Source organism: Talpa europaea (genome assembly GCF_964194135.1).
Source record: "Talpa europaea genome assembly, chromosome: 10".
Classification (NCBI taxonomy): domain Eukaryota; kingdom Metazoa; phylum Chordata; class Mammalia; order Eulipotyphla; family Talpidae; genus Talpa; species Talpa europaea.
Window position 1 is genome coordinate 43,455,812 of NC_140077.1, and position 18,580 is coordinate 43,474,391.

At 50.2% G+C, this 18,580-nt stretch overlaps 1 protein-coding gene across 1 annotated transcript in view; it reads right to left on the bottom strand.

Moving 5' to 3' along the window:
* Positions 1-2,104: 2,104 nt before the first annotated feature.
* Positions 2,105-18,580, bottom strand: part of LOC311178709 (paladin-like) — a gene marked incomplete at both ends in the record, with an annotated part of 146,141 nt that continues 129,665 nt past the window's right edge. The window contains 2 exon segments of the mRNA XM_084245449.1: positions 2,105-2,257; positions 3,505-3,660. Coding sequence (XP_084101575.1) covers positions 2,105-2,257; positions 3,505-3,660 — 309 coding nt within the window.

An 18,580-nucleotide genomic window follows, 5' to 3' on the forward strand; every position in this document is an offset into this window, starting at 1 on the left:
GCAATTATGGCAGCTGGCAAGTTCAAAATCTGCAGAGTCAATGTGCTAGCTCCAGCTAGAGGCCATCAGGGGGCAGAGGTCTACCTTCCTTAGTAGTCTGAAATTCCACTCTGTTCCATTTCCCTAGATACAACAGTCCTTCACACTTTAGTGTGAATTCACTTGTTAGGTTGCTTTCTTCAAAGAGGGGCTTACAATGACACCCCTGGGCAGCCCGAATGAAACAGTAAGGTAGATTGGGGATGTGAAGGGAGGCAAGGGTGGCAACTTTCTCTGAGAATCAGGAGTGCTCAGGGCAGGTGCTCTTGATTCACCCTGCCCACCCACCCTTATCCAAGGAGCAGCAACCAGAGTTTGCACCCATTCTCTACCATCTGCCCCACAATACAGACAAATCAAGTTAGGCACAATTCACATTTTGCCATCTTTAATACTCAAAAGCTCTGTATAAAAGAAAAATCACAAATGAATCCTCACAACACCCCTGTGAGGTAGCAGACAAGTATTATTCTCCCATTTTACAGATGGGGAAACTAGGGCAGAGAGGGAAAGGGACCAGTCAGCGATCCCAGCACAGCTGGAATGCAGGGCCAACCATGAGAACATGAAGGCTCCCTCCCAGGTCAGCCCTGGTCTCTGGCCTCTCATCCTTATGGGCAAAAAAATGAAAACTTTTTAATACATGCAAAAATAAAAACAATTCCAACAACAAATCTGAAAAGGTAGTGAGCAGATGACATACAGTAGTTCTGCAAAAGAATTCAGACAAGATGGGCACACTCATCCCAAGACTAGATAGATGTGAACAACCTCAGCCTCTTCGCCACTTTCGAAACATCATGACCAGTAACACCTCCACTTCCTTCTCTACAGAAGTTAGCCACAGAGCAACTTCCTAGTCCCCACAAGCCACACTTAGGGTACGGTCCCCCCCAGTTCAGGACCTGGGTTTTCACAGGCACAGGGTCCAGAAGAACAGCTGCAAGGCTCAGCTCACACCGCCTGCCTCTCCCGCCTCTCTGGGGAGCCTCCTACTGTCCACAAGAGCTAGTGCTGGTGCCTCCAACTTCATGGTGCATGGCCCCTCTCTTCCTCTGCCCAGCATGAAAAGCAACTCATGGGTGCTCAGCAAGCATGGTCTGGAATCCAAGTGACCCCTAATCTGCCCTGTGCTCACACCCCAGTTTTTTGAGAGGCATCTGTCAGTCCTTGGGGGTGCTGCTTGCAAAAGGTGGGGGCACAGAGCCATCTGTAGCTGGTGGGCAGGGAGGAGGCTCTCCAGTGGAGCCTATCTCCCTCAGCACCTCCAGACTGGCTCCCATGCAAATCAAGCAGGCCTCTTCCACAGGATTTCACCCACCTTCTGGAAGCTCTTGCCTGCCCTGAATGGAATTTCTTGATGTTCCAGGCTCTGTGGAAACCTCCATAGCCCTCCCAGTACCAGGGAAGGGGGTGAGGAAAAGAAAGGAGAGGGAGGGGCCTCCAGCAGGCCATGCTGTTATCATTGCAGAAGTCTCCAACCCGGAGCCAGAGCCTGAGAGGCAAGAAAATTGGATAAAGCTGCCTTTAAAGTAACAATACTCACCCCCCCAAACTGCATTCACTCTGCAGGGAACCAGAGCCCAAGGGCAGTGCTCAGGTAGCAAAAGGGGAGAAGCCAAGGGGCACAGCAGTGAGGGACAGAAAGACAAGGAAACCACCCGCAGCCTGCCTGCCCTGCAACAGGGCCGTCTGCGCTGCTGTAAAAGGGGCCAGAGCAGGAGGGAAGTAGCCCGGAGATTGGCTGGCAATTTGGGGTGTGACCTCCTTAACGGGCTAAGGCATCCCAGACAGCCCACCTGCAAGGCATGTGTGTGTTTGAGTGTCTCTCTCTCTCTCTTCCAGATACACACACACACACACACACACACACGCCCCTCTTCCGGGAGGCCATGTCATTTACAAGGTGTGACTGTGTGCCAACTGTCCCACAAAAAGCTCTTACATAGAAGAGGTCCCCACCCCAGTCCCTCTGGGGGGACTAGGAATTGCCTCCTCATGACCACCCCGGGAAGAACACCAGGAACACCAGCCCGGGAGGAGGCAGGGGCAGGGGGAGCCCCTCCTATAGGAAGTCCCCTGCGGCCCAGGCCTCAGGGCTGTGGCTCTGCTCCTGCCACTGGCAGCGCAGCCCAGAGAAGGGCGGGTCCTCCACGCGCTCCAGCTCAGGGAAGCCCAACTGGTGGTGGTTCTTGTAAACTCCGGCCTTCGATGCCACCTGGGAGGAAAGCAGAGAGGGGCCAGCGCTCCAGGTGAGGCAGAGTGACCTGAACGACAGGTCACCCTTCCCTCATCACCAGGGCAGCCTCTCCTCCCTGGCTCTGAACAAGACTGGGGCCGGTGCTACCCCAGCTAAGCGACCTGATTGAGCTGACTTTGGTAACTGCGCTGAGCCTCACTTTCCTTCTAACAGGGATGTGGCTCTTCCTCCCCGGACTCCTGAGGAGGCTCAGCACAGCATGCACTCACACAGTAAGGAAGTGGGGAGTCACACGGGGCCAAGCAAGGCTGTGTCAGCCAGACACTCACTCGACACTCAGGAGCACTGGCGACAGGGGCCCAGGGGGCCGGGCAGGGCGGGCAGTGGGGAAGCAAGAGGCAGCAAGAGCCCCTTGACTGTGAACTGTGGCCCAGGCTGGCCCACAGTGGGCCTTTGCCCAGGGGTTTAGCTGGAACCTCTCCACACCACCCTTTTGCCCAGCAGCCCAGGCTCTGGCACCAGACTCAAACCACCCACCAGTGTGCCTCTTCTCCCCACCATCCTGGGAGTGGTAGGACAAAAGCTTCACTCAGAACAAGGTCTCCAGGCAATCCTCGCCCTCCACTCATCCCCAGGAGAGAGGGGATCTAGCATCCCATCCCCACCCATGATTCCCGAGATTTTCTTTCTCCAAGAAGAACCCCCCAAAAGTATCCTCATTCCCCTATCACCTCAACCCGGCACAGGAGATCAAAGGGGAGGCTGAGCCCGAACTGTTCAAAAAGGTGGTCCTGACCCCCCATCAGGTATCACTCACCCACCCCTAACACTGACCTCACGGAATCCCTCCCATATCTCGTGAGGTCACACTACGGTATCAACATTATTTCCATTTTAATGTTGAGGAGAGTAGGCTAGACCAATGCACTTGTCGAAGGTCACAGAGGGCAGCTGGCAGGAGCTGAGCCACCACACCAGCTTGCCCTGAGGGCCGGGCACAACAGCCAGCCAGAGGCACCTGGCAGATGCGCACAGCAGGAGCCCAGCAGGCACAGTACCTGGTGGACCGCCAGGACCCCTCGCGCCTCCCCGTGCACGCATTTACTCTTCAAGCTGAGATGATTATCCTGTCCCACACAGACACGGTGCTGAGCCCCAAAGTGAGACAGGAGAAACGCCGGGCCACGTGGAAGTCTCAACAGTGGATGGGGATGACCTGGTCCCTCCTGCAGCCGCCCCTTGCACCTCAGCCTCCCTCCTCTCACCTCCCGCATCCAGGTGCTGAACGGCCTCTGCCAGGACTGCGCCTTCTCCAGGTGGAGATGCGCGTTGAGAAGCACCAGGTGGACAGAGCGCTCCAGGTACTGCAGACTCCGCAGATGCAGTCTTCGGGCCTCCTGCTCCACCTTGGCTGCCTTTGCCTGGAGGACAGTACAGGAGTCAGTTTGGGGGTCACCCCACACATCGCGCATGTACACACCACATACTCTCACGAAACTCTCACACATAAAACACACACACTCACATACACATGCCGCCCACACACAGATACCCCATGCCACAGGCACCCCCATTCACACACAGCGCACACAAACACTGCATGCACACTCATGAACACCCTATACACACACACACACACACACACACTCACTACTCACACACTCACATCCCCTGCTGTCCTCAGCACCAGGGCAGGGACGGAGGGTGGATTCAGATGGCAATGGGATGGGTCACTGCCCCATCCAGGTTCCAGGAAAGGCCATTAGGTGTACTGGTGCCACGAAGAAGCCACCTCCAACCTGGGAGGGTGGTCAGCCTCCCTGAACCCCTACAGTATCAACATTAACTCCCTGAACCTCCTCGTGAAATTCTAACCACTGTTCTGAAGGGAGACCAGACAAAGACAGGTTGCCAGCAGAAAGCTCCAGGCACACAACCTCCTTCGTACCTGAGGGGTGAGGAGGGCGCCGAAGGGCCCTGGACAGGATGCCCTGCTGCAGGAGGCCTTGATGCCCCAGCCAGATAAGACACTGGCAAGCAGCGAAGGTAAAGGGCCTCACACCGTGGGGCCGAAGGTAAAGGGCCTCACACCGTGGGGCTGAAGATTCCTTGTGCCTCACACCGTGGGGCTGAAGACCTAACATTCCTTCATTTTTTGTTCTTGGTCATAAAGAGAGACAAAATTTCCCAAAAAGTACATTAGGCTATAAATTATATGTATCAGCAGACTGCAAGCAATTGGCACAAAAAATTACCTGTTTAGAAATTAGTTACTACACAATCCGGCCCAATTAACAATGGGAGACAATTTATTGCATATATCTGACCAGCAATCCAGCATAACAATTATAGTATATCCTTGTTTTGTTTTTCACAAGTTTCCTTTTTATTTAGAAGTTTCTTAGGAAAGTTTTTAAATGAAGTTAACTGTGTTAAGAAGTTTGTAGGTAGAAAAAATTCTGATAGCTGAGTAGCAGCTGGTCTCTGACTGAAGGTCGTGTGAATAAAATAGTCTTTTGATGCTTAGGTTTTAGCTGATAGGGATGCACTGGCGGCTATCCACTGTCTTAGGTAATTGTCTAGCTAAAATAATAAGTTTTAGTGTTAGGTCTGGTTTTTTATCTATTAACCTTGAAGGCTACCGTCTAGCTGGGACCCGTAGGAGCCAGTAGTCCATGGGAACATAATACACTAATTGTTTCTGCTTTACACATGACAATGTATTTTTTTTTTCTGCTTACTAAAAATGAATAAATAAAGACCTGCTGAGTCTCTCGGCAGAAGACACTAGCACCTCACCAAGTGTCGGTGCCTCCTCATTTCCCTTCCCCTCAGCTCCTGAGTTTCAGTCGCTTACAAGTCGCCAAGGCCGTCTCATCCTTTCAGGAACCCCTGACACGACATTTTGCCGGAGGCTGGTCCCCGGCAATGCCCAGTTCTTACCACAAGGTAAGGGGCCTTCTGGCCAACTTTCTGTCACCCCAAGGAAGAATATCTCCTTCCTGGTCCCCAACCCTCCCGGGAATAGAGGGAAGCCCAGGCCTCCGGGCGTGGGGGTGGTGAGAGCTCTGCTCCCTGGCCAGGCGGGGCCACGCAGGGGTCTGCCAGGGTAGGCCATTGGGGTTCTGACTTGTGGACACAACAAGGTTTGGGGCTGGGAAGCTAGGCATGATGCCAACCTTTAAAATGGACCAAATCTGCAAAATGCCGGAGCCGGTGCTTCTCCGTCTGGTTCTAACCAGTCAGAGGACTGACTCCCTCACCCCTAAGACACAGATTCTCCTTCTCTACCTCCAACTCATGTTCAGTTCTACCATCACTTGGACATGTCTCTCCAGCATGTGCGTCCAGAGGTGACCATGGCACAGCAGTCTGTGTGTTCTGAGCTTGCTGCCTAGGAAGGGCTATAGGCAAGGGGTCTGATGTGACAGGGTGGGGTGACCTGATGAGTAAGGAGTAGACACAGGCACGGTGAGTGTGCCTAGGAGGACACCAGGCCTATGTTTGAATAAGGCTGATTTCTCAGCCAAGTCTTATAGGCACAGGTGTGGTGAGAGGAAAAAGGGGAGGGCATCTCAGGCACAAGGAACTGCATGGTTGGTGGAAGGATCAGAAACGAGACCGGGATGGAAAGCAGAGGCTGAGGGGCTGGCAGGAAGAGCAGTGCTGAGAGGCCCCCTTCTGAAGCCAGGAGGGTCATGGGGAGGAATCTGGCCTGTCCAGAGGGCCCTCGGCAGTCACTGGAAGGTTCTGTGAAAGGGCAGGCACAGAGTTAGGATTTAGAAAGCTGGCGAGAGTAAAACCTGTTTTTAAATTCCTCACTCACACTGACGTGTGAGTCAACCATGGTTGTGTAGTAGGATATGTAGTGCCCAGAAGGGTGAAAGCTTTAGGATGTAGTATTCCTTCTCTTTTTGAAATACATCAAATATACCTATTAAGGTATATTTTTACATTTTATATTTGTAATCTACATTTCAATATATTTATATATTATATACTGTGAAATGTATAATAAATTATATGCTATGATGTATAAAATGTATACCATATATAACGTTAAACACATAATCATAATTCATAATTATATGGGAATAAAACTATATATAAAATATGAAATACAAACATGTACATTTTAATATGATAGGTTTCTTTCATATTATCACATTCATCTACCATATGACAGGTTTCTATCAATAGCAACCGAGACTGTTATTCTATATCTAAGTATTTTCAGTGTAATGAGGGAACAGTCTGTTGTGGGATTGAGTAAAACGGCACATGGGGGTGGAGACTTCTCTCCCCTCACCCAAGGCCAACACCCTCCAAGGCTATGGTCCTTTTGCGATCCCTCTCTTTCTAAATTTGGAAAATGAGACTAGAAATACGTATCCACCACCTCTGATGGGCACCCACGACGCCAGCCATACATGGAAACTGAGAGCCGGGAGCAGACCAGGCAACATATAGCAATGTGGCAGCTCTGCGTCCTGCTCAGCCCCTAAACCTGAACGCCCTGAGGGACGGAGAAGCCTCCATCCTTGCCCCCACTCAAAGGACACACCCGTTAGAGATGAATCTCCATTTGACAACTTAATCCACCCCCTTTCAAATGGGGGGCAACATGGGTACCCCAGCCTTGCCTGTGAAGTTCCTGCCTTCCATTTGCACAGAGCTTTCACAAGACCCAGCTCTAACTCATTGCGAGTTAAAAGCTGCCGTTCACCATAAACACAATGGAATATTACTCATCAATCAATAATATAAACACATGCAGTTTGCAGCAACATGGATGGAGCTGGAAGGGATCATGCTCAGCGAAATAAGCCAGAAAGAAAAAGAAAAATACTGAATGGTCTCACTCATAGCAGGTATTTAAAAAGCCTAATAAGAGACCAGGAGAAAGACTAATCAATGCAAAGTAAAAATCAAAATCAACGAGCAACTATAAACCAGAGACACACTAAGGAGAGGGGGGAGGAGGGGAGCAGGGAAAGGAAGGACTAGGGTCAAAATAAGGGGGGGTGCAATTGTATGGGGAATATAAACATAATGAAAATGCATACATTGTGCAAAGATGAAAAATGATACAAGAATTATAGAAAATAAAATATTAAAAAAGAAAAGCTGTCATTCACATGTTCTCCAAAATGGGAAAGGCCTTTACCCACCATCTAGCCATGAAGAAGGCTACGAGCATTTATGGAGCACCAGCTGTGTACCTGGCGCAGAACCCAGCAAGCTTCAGCCTTCCAGCTCTGCTTTTCCTTTAAACTTTGAACTAAACTCACATGGCCTGGATGTGAACCTCTTGTGATTCAAGTGGTGAGGATGTTTTGTCTAATGCCTAGTTTTTTCGTGGCAAGCAAAAAACGCCAGCTGAGAGGTTAGGAGACCAGGTCAAAACTTGGCATCTATGTGGCAAAATGGCTCTGGGCGGTCCCTTCCACCCTCACACTTCACCGTGAACGGAAGATGCGGTCACCTCTGTGGTTCCTCAGAGCCCCGACAAGTCCATGACTCAGCCCCCAGGTCTTTGCACAGGCCAACACTTCAATCTGTGAGACTTTTCCCCACACCGCACCCCCAACCCTGCAGAAAGCCTTAGTGCTTCCTTTCACTCCTTTCTCAGCAGTCACCCCTCTGTGAAATGCCCCTACATTCCCACCCCCAAATAATTCATCCCTCATAGGTCAACATCTGTGCCTTGGGCAAAAGTCTGTGGGCCCCATGCACTGAAATCTTTTACTGGTGAACAAAATTGAACTAATAATCATGAAGAAAGCTCTCATTTTACCTTTCTGAATCATTTAACATATAATCTGCAACATAGAAATTTTATAAATGTTTGCAGGATCAATGAATGCCTGTATGCCTTATGGGTTCTTAATCTGCTGTAGTGTTAGGGGATCCCCTATCACGACCTAGAGAAAGTCACATACTACTTGTTGAAGCATTTCTTATAAATACCTCACGGGCAGGGTCCTGCTTTGCTCAGGTTTTGTTGCACCAGACCTTGGCACACACTGGGTGTGTATTGCATTGAACGGCATTGAACTCCCCTCCCTGAGCCTCCACACTGAGTGAGCAGTTCTCTCCAGGGGGCAAAATGGTTCCTCTAAGAGTTTGGCTCCATCCCCAGGAAGGGTGTATGGATTAGGGATCGCAAAAGAAAATATCTATCTGGCACCAGTGTAGGGAGCTGCAGGGCAGACTTGGCTTGGCAGCGCGGTGCTGGCAAAGCAAACCCCGCCAGCTCCAACAGAGTGCCCAAGACGACCATCACCACCATGGCTGATGGACCCAGACTTGAGTGAAAATGTCCCGAAGGACAGAGCAACTCCTGTCAACAAAACAACAATGATGCTTGTGAAGCAAGTGAAGTGTGGCAGGCTGCTATTAAGGGCCGGTTCCTTCAGCTCAGCCTTCACGGGGCTAGAATTCTGAGCATGACCCGGCCAGGGATAACTTCTCCCTACCTTAGGACCCAAAGTGAGGTTATTATTTATTTTACTCACTTTTCGTGTAATCACTGTGGGTAGATAATAGTCCCATTTATAGATAAGACTTAAACTGAGGTTCAGAGAAGTTCAGTAACCAGCTCAAGCTCACACAGTGACTGGCAGAGCTGGGTCTCAGAGTCAGCTCTTCAGATACTAAAATCCATGTTCTCCAAGCTCCTACGGGTTCTGAAAGCCCGTCAATTCTCACCAAATTATTAGCTTCATAATAGTTCCTCGAAGCACATAATAGCTCCCAAAGGTGCCTGGAACTCATTGCCAGCTTTCGGGAGACTGCATGTTTCTGCTTAAGGCTGGGGATCTCAGTAAAAATCATCCCTGCAGGCCCAACTAGATGGTGCGAAGGATACCAGCCTCCAGGGATACCCAGGCTTGGGATCTGTGTGAGGCTTGATACACATCATCTCACCCAACAGCTGAAGGAGACACCCTCAAAGGTCACATTAGTCACCTGCCCACCTCAGCCACTTCTGTTCTTTGTATAACTCCAAGCAGCTGAGGCTAGTCAGGCCCTGTACCACCCTATATTTACAGTCCAAAGGCCTCCTGGATATGATTTTTGGCAAGGCCTCCATCTGATGAGCCATAGTCAGCTCTGGGAAGCTGGGAGGTTTCTGGGATGGGAACAGGGTCAGAAAACCCTCCGAGGGCCCTTGACTCAGACCCTGTACAGCTACAGGGGAGCTGAGGACATGTATGGCTACAGGGGAGCTTAGGACAGTGGAGCTGAGCCTTGGGCAGAGGGTACAGACTGCATCAGAAGGTCACAAAGAGAGCAAAGTGCTAAAAAAATTAAAATACACTGTGAAGAACCAAAACTGGAATAAACTCTAGATTTCAGATTACAGGTTGCAAAACCAGGAATCCCGAGCTATATGAGTCCCTGAGTCCACTGCAGTTGGACAAGAGGAAGCGTCCTCCCACTTGGAAGTGATTGTCCTCCCCTGAATGTTCAAAATAGGCCCACATACCTCTCCAGTCTCAGGCTCCAGAGAGCAGCTGAGAAAGGAGCTCAGGCCTGAAGCAGCCACACCCAGTGACCTAAGAGGCTGACTGAGGTATGAGTGCTGGGGGGACACCTGCCCCTGGGAGTGACTTTGGTGCACCACTGTCAGAGTGCTAATGGTCCGGAAAGCCAAACACAAGACGCAGATTAGTGCCCAGGGTCATGTGGGCTGTCAGTCACGCGGGGGCATGAAGAGAGAAAGCTGCCATCCAACCCGTGCTCCCAGGCCTGTGCATCAGCTCTGGGGACCCTTGTCTCTTCCTCTGACTGTATGCAGGAGCGTGAGCAGCCCAGGTGACATTAGGGACACTTGTCTCCCTCCTGCTGCCCACCCCACCCCCTCTCACACCACTTTGGAGATAATATTTGTGACCAGGCTCATGGGTCCTCTTATATTCTCCCTTCACTGCAGCATCCATCAGACTCTTGTGCCCTCCTCTCCCAGAATGTGTTCTCTATCAGCACCATCCATGTGGCCTGACACTAAGGGGCTATGAAGGGTCTGGGGGTCACCCCTGTAGGATAATCCATAGTTTCCTGGCAGAAGGCTCCAGACTCCAAGGACCGAGGACTGGCTGCTCATGTCATAGAAGGCAGCATGAGCTGCATGTTCCCGAGCCCCCCAAGTCCCACTGGGCCAGGTTGGAGGCCAGACCAGGTGGGTGTTGTGCCCACATGGGTTGGTATCACACTTGAGGAACCCCAGTTTAGGAAAGTCCAATCTTAAAAGGGGTCCGTGAGCAAACCTCCCAATCATCACCCAGGGAAATGGCAAGAAAATTCCCCTTCTGTCTGGAGAGAAATAAGATCTTGTTCTTCCAGGGCCACCTGCCATGCGAAAATCCTCAGAAAAGAAGTTGAGAACAAAAGCTGCAACAGGACAAGAAAACATCCATAGGATTATCCCCCAACAGATAACAGGGCTGAAAGCATGCCGGCGTGGGAGAGGACCCGCATCCATGAGTGCAAGGGCAGGCCCTGAGCTCCATCTTTTTCCCTCTACTCAGCCCTGCCTAGGACTAGAGCACCTGGAAAGAGGAGGCCACTGGGATGCAATCTCTGACTCAAATGATTTGTGATTGCCCATAGGGGACGCCTGTCCTTGTGACTTCCTGCCCTGCTTAATCTGAATTATTCCCCTGCCCTACACAGAACAGTAGACCCCAGAGGAGCCCAGAATCACACTGAGCCAGGCTCAAGCCCAGCACCACCACTGAACATCTAGGTGACTTCGTACAAGTTACTTCACCTCTCATCTTACCTTCCTTCTCTGTAAAATGAGAATAAAGGTATGTAACCATGAGGGATCCTACAAAGATTAAGCTGATGATTCATGGGAAGTGTTAAGCTTTTTGAAACAGCTGTGTGGATGAGGACCTCTAGTATTCCAACTGTTTTTCTGGTGAGGAAACTGAAAGCAGAAAGAGGACAGGACTTGGCCAAGGTCGCAGTACATAGGTACATAAGCTTTGACTTGCAACCCAAGTTCCCCAGCTTCCTGTCCAAAGCACCCACACCAACTGGGGGTGCCCTAGAGCCCAACTCCACCTCCTTTTCATCAACCTCAGTAGTCTATAGCCCCACTCAGACATGAGATATTTTAGCAGGGGAATTCCAAGCACTGCCCCTGGTTTGTCTCTGTCAGATGCAGGATCTGGAAGGGCTTAAGGAAATGTTGCAATGTTGGCTTGCCACTTACCAGCTCTGAGACTTTCCATCCATTTCTTAAGCTCCGGCCCCAGCTTCAGATTCCCCATTTGCAAAGTAAGAAAATCACAGAGCTGGTTTATGAAAATGTGGTGAAGGTGACTATATGCAAAATGCTTAGCAGAGTACTGGCACATTTCAACTGTTATTTTGACGGCATTTAGTGCAGATTCTGCTCTATTAATAAGAAATTACCAAACGAGATCCTGGGTGGGTTTGAAAGTCCTTTGTAACACTATTCAAGTGAGAAAGCTGATGCTGCCCATAACTTAACATCCTAAAACATACTCTTGTCAGAACGGCCTGGAAGCAGACCACATGAATAGAACTGCCGCAGGATCAGGACATGGTGATCACAGGCTCAGCTCCCTAATTCATCTCACCAGAGCGAGAGCAGTGGGTGAAGATGAACACAGCTAGCAGCTACTTGTCAATGGGCCCTATGAGGCCCTTTCACATTCAGTGACCAGGTATGATGCTGGGCAGGTAGCGACTAAGACCCATAGATGTGGAAACAAAAGCTTTAGTTCATGGCCATATAGCCAGAAAAGATATGCATTCAATAGAGCACTCAAGGTTCGAGGGATGCACAGGCTACAGACCGGCCTGCACCCCATTTCTTCTAAGCAAAAAATAAATAAATCTTTAAAAACATGTTTGTCGGGCCACCCTGGTGGTTCAGGGGGTTAAGGCGCAACCTATGAAGCTGTCCACAGCCACTGCAGCATGAGTTTGATCCCCGGCCAGAGAGATACCCATATGGTGCAGCAGACCTCTCCTGACTCGCCCACTGCTCCACTCAGCAGTGCATTTCAGTCAGTCTGCCTGTTCTGCTCCCCACTCTGTCTCTGGTGAATCCTCTCACCCCACACCTCTGGCCTGTACCCCAGTTCTTGTATGCATATATAAATAAATCTTTAAAAAATAGTTTGAAGAGAAGATAAGTCACATTATAAAGACAATAATTTTTAATATATATGTTCAACATCATCAACCACGAGAGAAATCCAAATAAAAAACCACAATGAGATGCCGCGTCATACACACAAGAAGGATTATAATCAGAAAGTCAGATAATAACAATGATGTCGAGAATTTGGGACTCTCAGACATTGCTGGCAAGTGTGTAAAATGGTGCAGCCATGTTGGAAAGTAGCTCCTAAGAGGTTAACCCTAGAGCTACCACATGGCCCAACACCCCACTCTGAGTACATATCCAGAACGAAAACCTGTGTCCACCCAATATCACGTGCCTGAATCTTCCAGTCACAACTGGAAACCACCTAAATGTCTCTCGAGTGATGAAAGAGAAATGAAACGGTCGTATGTTCCTATAATAGAATATTAATTAGTCCTGAAAAGATATGAAATGTTGACAGATGCTACGACTTAGGTGAACTTTGACAGTATTGCCACAGGAAAGGAGCCAGCTGCCAAAGGTCACATCTTGTATGATTTCGTTAACACAAACTATCCGAAAGCAAAAAATCCATCAAGACAAAAAGTATAGATACAGTGTGGGGTAGAAATGAGCAGTGGCTGGCAATTGGGGTCGGTGTCTTTTGGGAAGTGATGAACCCTTGCTGAAACGTGTTGTTGCACCACTCTGTAAATATACAACTGAACTGTGCACTTGAAATGGATGAATGGCATGATGTGTGAACGGTACCTCAAAAAACTATTAATAATAAACCATGCAGATGGTGTCTGGCAATGGAACAAATTGTGCTCTTGTTAGAATACATGCCTCTGAGGAAGAACTGCGCTTAAAGCACATTTCAAGTTTCAGCTGGAGAAAACAGCTATCATCAGTCACATAGGCCCGAAACAGTAGTTGTAATCCTCCTCGCCTCACTGCCCTTCATATCGCCCACACCAGCATTTCTTGGCCACTGGCCACTTCATAAGCCATTGGAAACCTGCTAAATGTACATTTCATCACTAAGCATCTAAGGATTCTTAGAAATCTCAAAGTCGGCCCCTATACATGAGGACACCAACCTAGGAAGGGGTTAATACTCCACTGGCAAGAGCCACTCAGCAAGTCTCCAGTGAAGCTGGGATTAGAACCTTTTCCTCTGCCTCACTTTCCTCTTCCTGCAGAAGAGAATTTAAATTTAAATCTGTCTTCCAAACACAGTCAGAACTCAACTCCTCACAGCCTCAGATCAGTGTCAGGCCAGGATAGCATCTAGAAGGGGATTAAGAGTTTGCAGTTGCTGGGCCTCCCCGGTGGCTCAGCAGGTTAAGTGCAGCACCGTGAAGCTGTCCGTAGCCTCTGCAGCATGAGATACCCACATGGCGCAGCAGACCTCTCCTGTCGTGCCCGCTGCTCTCCTCGGCAGTGTTTTCATTCAGTCTACCTGTTCTGTTTCCTGCTCTGTTTCTGGTGAATCCTCTCACCGTCCTGCACTTGTACCCCGGTTCTTGTATAAATAAATAAATCTTTTTTTAAAAAAAAGTTTGCAATACTTAAAGAGGGAAATAAATTTAAAAAAAAAAAAGAGTTTGTAGTTGCTAGAAGAGTGGGGGGGCACATTGCAGGAAAGAAATGGGGCGGGTTCCCAGAGGGCAGCATTAGCCCCTGTTGCCACAAGAGTGGGGGACACAAGAGGGGACCATAACCTCAGGGGATGAGCAAATCGTGGTATCACACGTGGTCTGGGGCTGTGGCTATTTGTTCCTGTCACATGTGCAGTGGGAAGGTAAATGTATGAGAACGGTCTCCGCACATAACCCCACTTACCCACCTGGGACCTGTGTAATTTTGTCCTCCAGAAGTTTCCTGTGAGTCAATCAACCCATGGAAACTTTACCCGCACAGACCTCAGGTAAAATAAGGAATGAAGACCCTGGGTCTCACCCACAGCTCTCCCCGGCGGGGTCCCAATACAGCTCACCCACCAGTGGCTGCAAAAGCTGGTCAAGGCTTGGAAGAAGCTGGGAAGAGGTGGGAACCAGCAGACTCTGCTTTCCTTCATAAATGAGGAGCAGGAGACCCCGTGTCTGGGGCTCAAAACCTGGGCTGGGCCGGGATGTAGGTGTGGGCAGGAAGTGGGCAAGTAGGTCTGAAGATGAATTGTCTCCCCACTGCTCAGGAAGGAGGGAATGGTCACATGTACTAACACCCAATGAGAGCCCAGCTCTGTTCTGAGCACCTCCCTGTGGGGTAATGTAGCGCCAGGAAGGGCACTGAGCAGGTTTTCTAAGATCCCATGCAGACAGGTAAAGAAGCAGTCCTGGAGCCTTCGGTGGCTTTCTCAGGCTTTTGTTGAGCTTTCACTTGTAGTGCAGCAACCAGGTACACTGCAGGTAGGGGTCCCGGGGGACCAGGAGGCCGCAGGTCTTCACTCTGTGTTCTCTGGCATTCTTCTCCCCTTCAATCTCCTGCCTCTGCTTCTCTTGGCGACTATCCCAATACTGCTGCCAGGGCCCACAGAGGTAAACAACACAACTTATAACAAATGTAACAACATGGAATTAGGATTGCCCTATGAGGCAGGTTTCCTAATGGCAGGAGGCAGAAAAGCCTGAAAACCATTTACCCTACAATCCACCTCCCCAGGGTTTTCTGGTATAAAGTCTACATATATACAATTTTCCCTTAACAAACACAAACACTGCAGCCATGACCCACAAAAGAAAATAGCAATGACACAACACAACAACACAAATGAGTCCAGACAGGGCACCAACCTAGTGGCAAAAGACGATTATTGGCACCAGCAGATGATCTACCACTTCTGCTGCTGAAGGCACTGTTCATAACCACTCAGGCAACTGCCATCACACACCAGGAGCCTTCAGGCTTCCTGGCCTTCTCTGCCTGATTGGCAATTCTGTCTTTGGGGGTAATCACCAAGTCCTCAGGGTTTTCTGTCTGCAGTCACTCCAGCACTCGGCTTTCACAGCCACCAATGCAACATGCAGACCCCTGCTCATGTTACAGGGCAACCCCTCTCTAAAATGGATTGCCTGACAGTGGGTCCTCACCTGCGCACTTAAAAGGGTCCTCACCTGCGCACTTGGAGGCACACACAAAAAGTTAACAAAAGGTTTATTTACAAGGGAGGAGGAAATAAGGAAATGTACAACTCAGGGAGAAAAGAGAGAGATAAATTCTTAAATGAGTCCTACCCATTCCGCCAACCTGGAATCCCAAGTGACCCGCCAAGACCAAACCTGCCTGGCCAAGAGCAGAAGCCAAGTGCCCCCCCGACCCCACTAACATGGCTGGTTATAAACATGAGCCCACAGAAAATGGCTGCTTAACTCCACCCTTAGTTCCTTGCAACTTTCCTTTGGGGATCATGGGATTTGTAGTTCCTAGTGTCTTGATGGAGTGGGGGTGTGTAGGGTAAATGGTTTTCAGGCTCTTCTGCCCTCCCATCATTAGGATTGCCCTGCCTGATGGGGCACCTGCAGTTGTTACGTTGTTGCAAGCTGTCTTGTTTACTTCTGTGGGGGGAGAGAGGCAGGGAAGGAGTATTGAGATAGTCACCAAGAGAAGCAGAGGCAAGAGAAAGAAGCAGGAGAGAGCAGGAGAGAGAAGGGGAGAAAGAACCCAGAGAAGCCCAGAGTGAAGACTTGCCAGGGGGTTGGAGGCCTAGTGGCCTCCTGGCCCCCAGCATCCCTGCCTGCCATCTACCTGGTTGCTGCTGTACTTGTAAAAGCTCAATAAAATCCTGAGAAAGCCACCGAAGGCTCCAGGACTCGCCTTTACCCAGTCTGCTCGAATCTTAGAAAACCTGCTCCGTGCTCTTCCTGGCACTACAGGGTGGCATCCACAAAGCCTGTATGGAATTAGCTCAGGACATCCTTTCCCCCTACACCCAATTCTCAGGGTTTTCTGTCTGTGGTCACTCCAACAATCGGCTTTCATAGCCACCAGTGCAACACACAGACCCCTGCACTCAGGCCAACCCTTTGCACATGCACATGGGTCGGGGATCCGTGGATTCAAGCTCCACATGCAGCCTCTCTTGGGTCCCCTCTTTGGCTGTCAGCTCCACCACAAGCCACGTTCCCCACCTGTCCCGAGGACGGATTTCTCAGCTCCTCACCCTTACTCAACAATGAGCAGAGCATCACCTACAGGTGATTTTAAGAGACTCACTGGCCTTCTTCAACATACTTAGGCTACTTAACAGCCGCTCAGGGTTTCCCCATCTCAGCACCAGCTTTTGCCTTTCTCAGTTGGCTTTTCCTCTGCCTAGCTGCTGGGCAGTACACAGGCTGCTTTTGGCCATCAAGACCCACTGGCCACCCACAGATTCCCATCTCCTGGGGTGTGCAAACAATACCATTCTCCCCCAGGGTCCCCAAAACAGAACATTACCCTGCCAAAGTTTTCCGTCTTCTGGCAGAACTGTAAGTCCAAGTCCATCATTCTCTTCCTGCATCAGCACTAGGAGAGCTCCAAATCATGGTCCTTCTTCCCCGACGATTCTGCTGCCTCCAGGGTCATTGGCTGGTCCTCTTGGGCTGTCTCCTCCTCCAGGCAAGGTCTCATTCCACAGCTCCCGGACCTTGTCCACTCCCTGTGGTGTAGCATCTCTAGCTCTTCCAGCAGCTCCTGGACTCTGGTCGCTACATGTGCTGCCATGGCTCATCCAGCGTTGTCACAGGCAAAGACAGTCTCCTACTCTTCAGTCCCTCCTGAGATCTTCAGAGGGCTCCACACCCGTCTGCATTGAATCCATCCTGCCGACCACGCCAATTGTAGTGCCAGGAAGGCCACAGTGCAGGTTTTTTCTATGATCCAAGCAGACCGGGTAAAGGAGAGTCCTGGAGCCCTCAGTGGGTTTCTCAGGCTTTTATTGAGCTGTTACATATAAAGCAGCAACCAGGTACATGGCAGGCAGGGGTGCTAGGGGGCCAGGAGGCCATGAGGCCTCTAAGCCCCCAGCAAATCTTCACTCAGGGCTTCTTAGGCCTTCTTTCTCCCCTTCTCTCTCCTGCCTCTCTCCTGTTTCTGCTTCTCTCAGTGACTATCTCAAAACTCTTCCCATGGCCCACAGAAGTAAACAAGACAGTTTGCGACAATGTAACAACTTCAGTTGCCCCTAGTGGTGGAAGGGCAGGAAAGCCAGAAAACCCTTTACCCTACAAGCATCTTTAGCTTTTCCCGCAGCCTCCTGGACTCTGGACACCTCCTGTCCTACCATGGTATATCCAGTTGTCACAGGAAAACAGTTGCTACTCCTCAGCCCTCCTGAGGTCTTCAGAGCGCTCCAATCCATCTACATATCATCCTGCTGACTTACGCCAACGTAGGGCAGGAAGGGCCACAGAGCAGTATCTTTATGATCCAAGCAGACTGGACAGGTAAAGGGCATCCTGGAGCCCTCGGTGGCTTTTTCAGGCTTTTCTTGAGCTTTTACATGTAGTGCAGCAACCAAGTACATGGCAGGCTGGGGTGCCGGGGGGGGGGGGCAGGAGACCAGTAGGCCTCCAAGCGCCTGGCAAGTCTTCGCTCTGGGCTTCTCTGGTGTTCTTTCTCCTGCCTCTCGCCTGCCTCTCGCCTGCCACTCTCCTGTCACTCTCCTGCCTCTGCTTCTCTTGGCAATATCGCAATACAGCTCCCATGGCCCACAGAAGTAAACAATACAACTTATAACAATGTAACAAAATTCAGGTGCCCCACCACACAGGCAATCCTAATGCTGGAGGCCAGAAAAGCCTGAAAAACATTTACCCTAAAGAGAGGAAACACTGGGCCTCCCCGGTGGCGCAGCGGTTGAGCGCTGGGTTGCGAAGCTGCCTGCAGCCTCTACAGCGCTGGTTCGATCCCCGGCTGCTCCCCGGCCACTGGAGGAGGGTCCCACATGGCGCGCAGACCTCTCCTGCCACCTGCTGCTCCCCTCAGCAGTGTACTTCGGTCCTTCTGCCTGCTCTGCTCCCCGCTCTGGCTCTGGTGAATTCTCTCACCCTCCCGCGCTTCTGACTGTACCCAGTGCACGTATAAACAAACAAACAAATAAATAAATAAATAAATAAAAACATGCCTCTATTAAAAAAAAAAAAAGTTATAAAAAAAAAAAAAAAGAGAGAGAGGGAACACTGAGCCCAGAAGGCAGACCATGGGGACTGGGAGCCTCCCAGCCC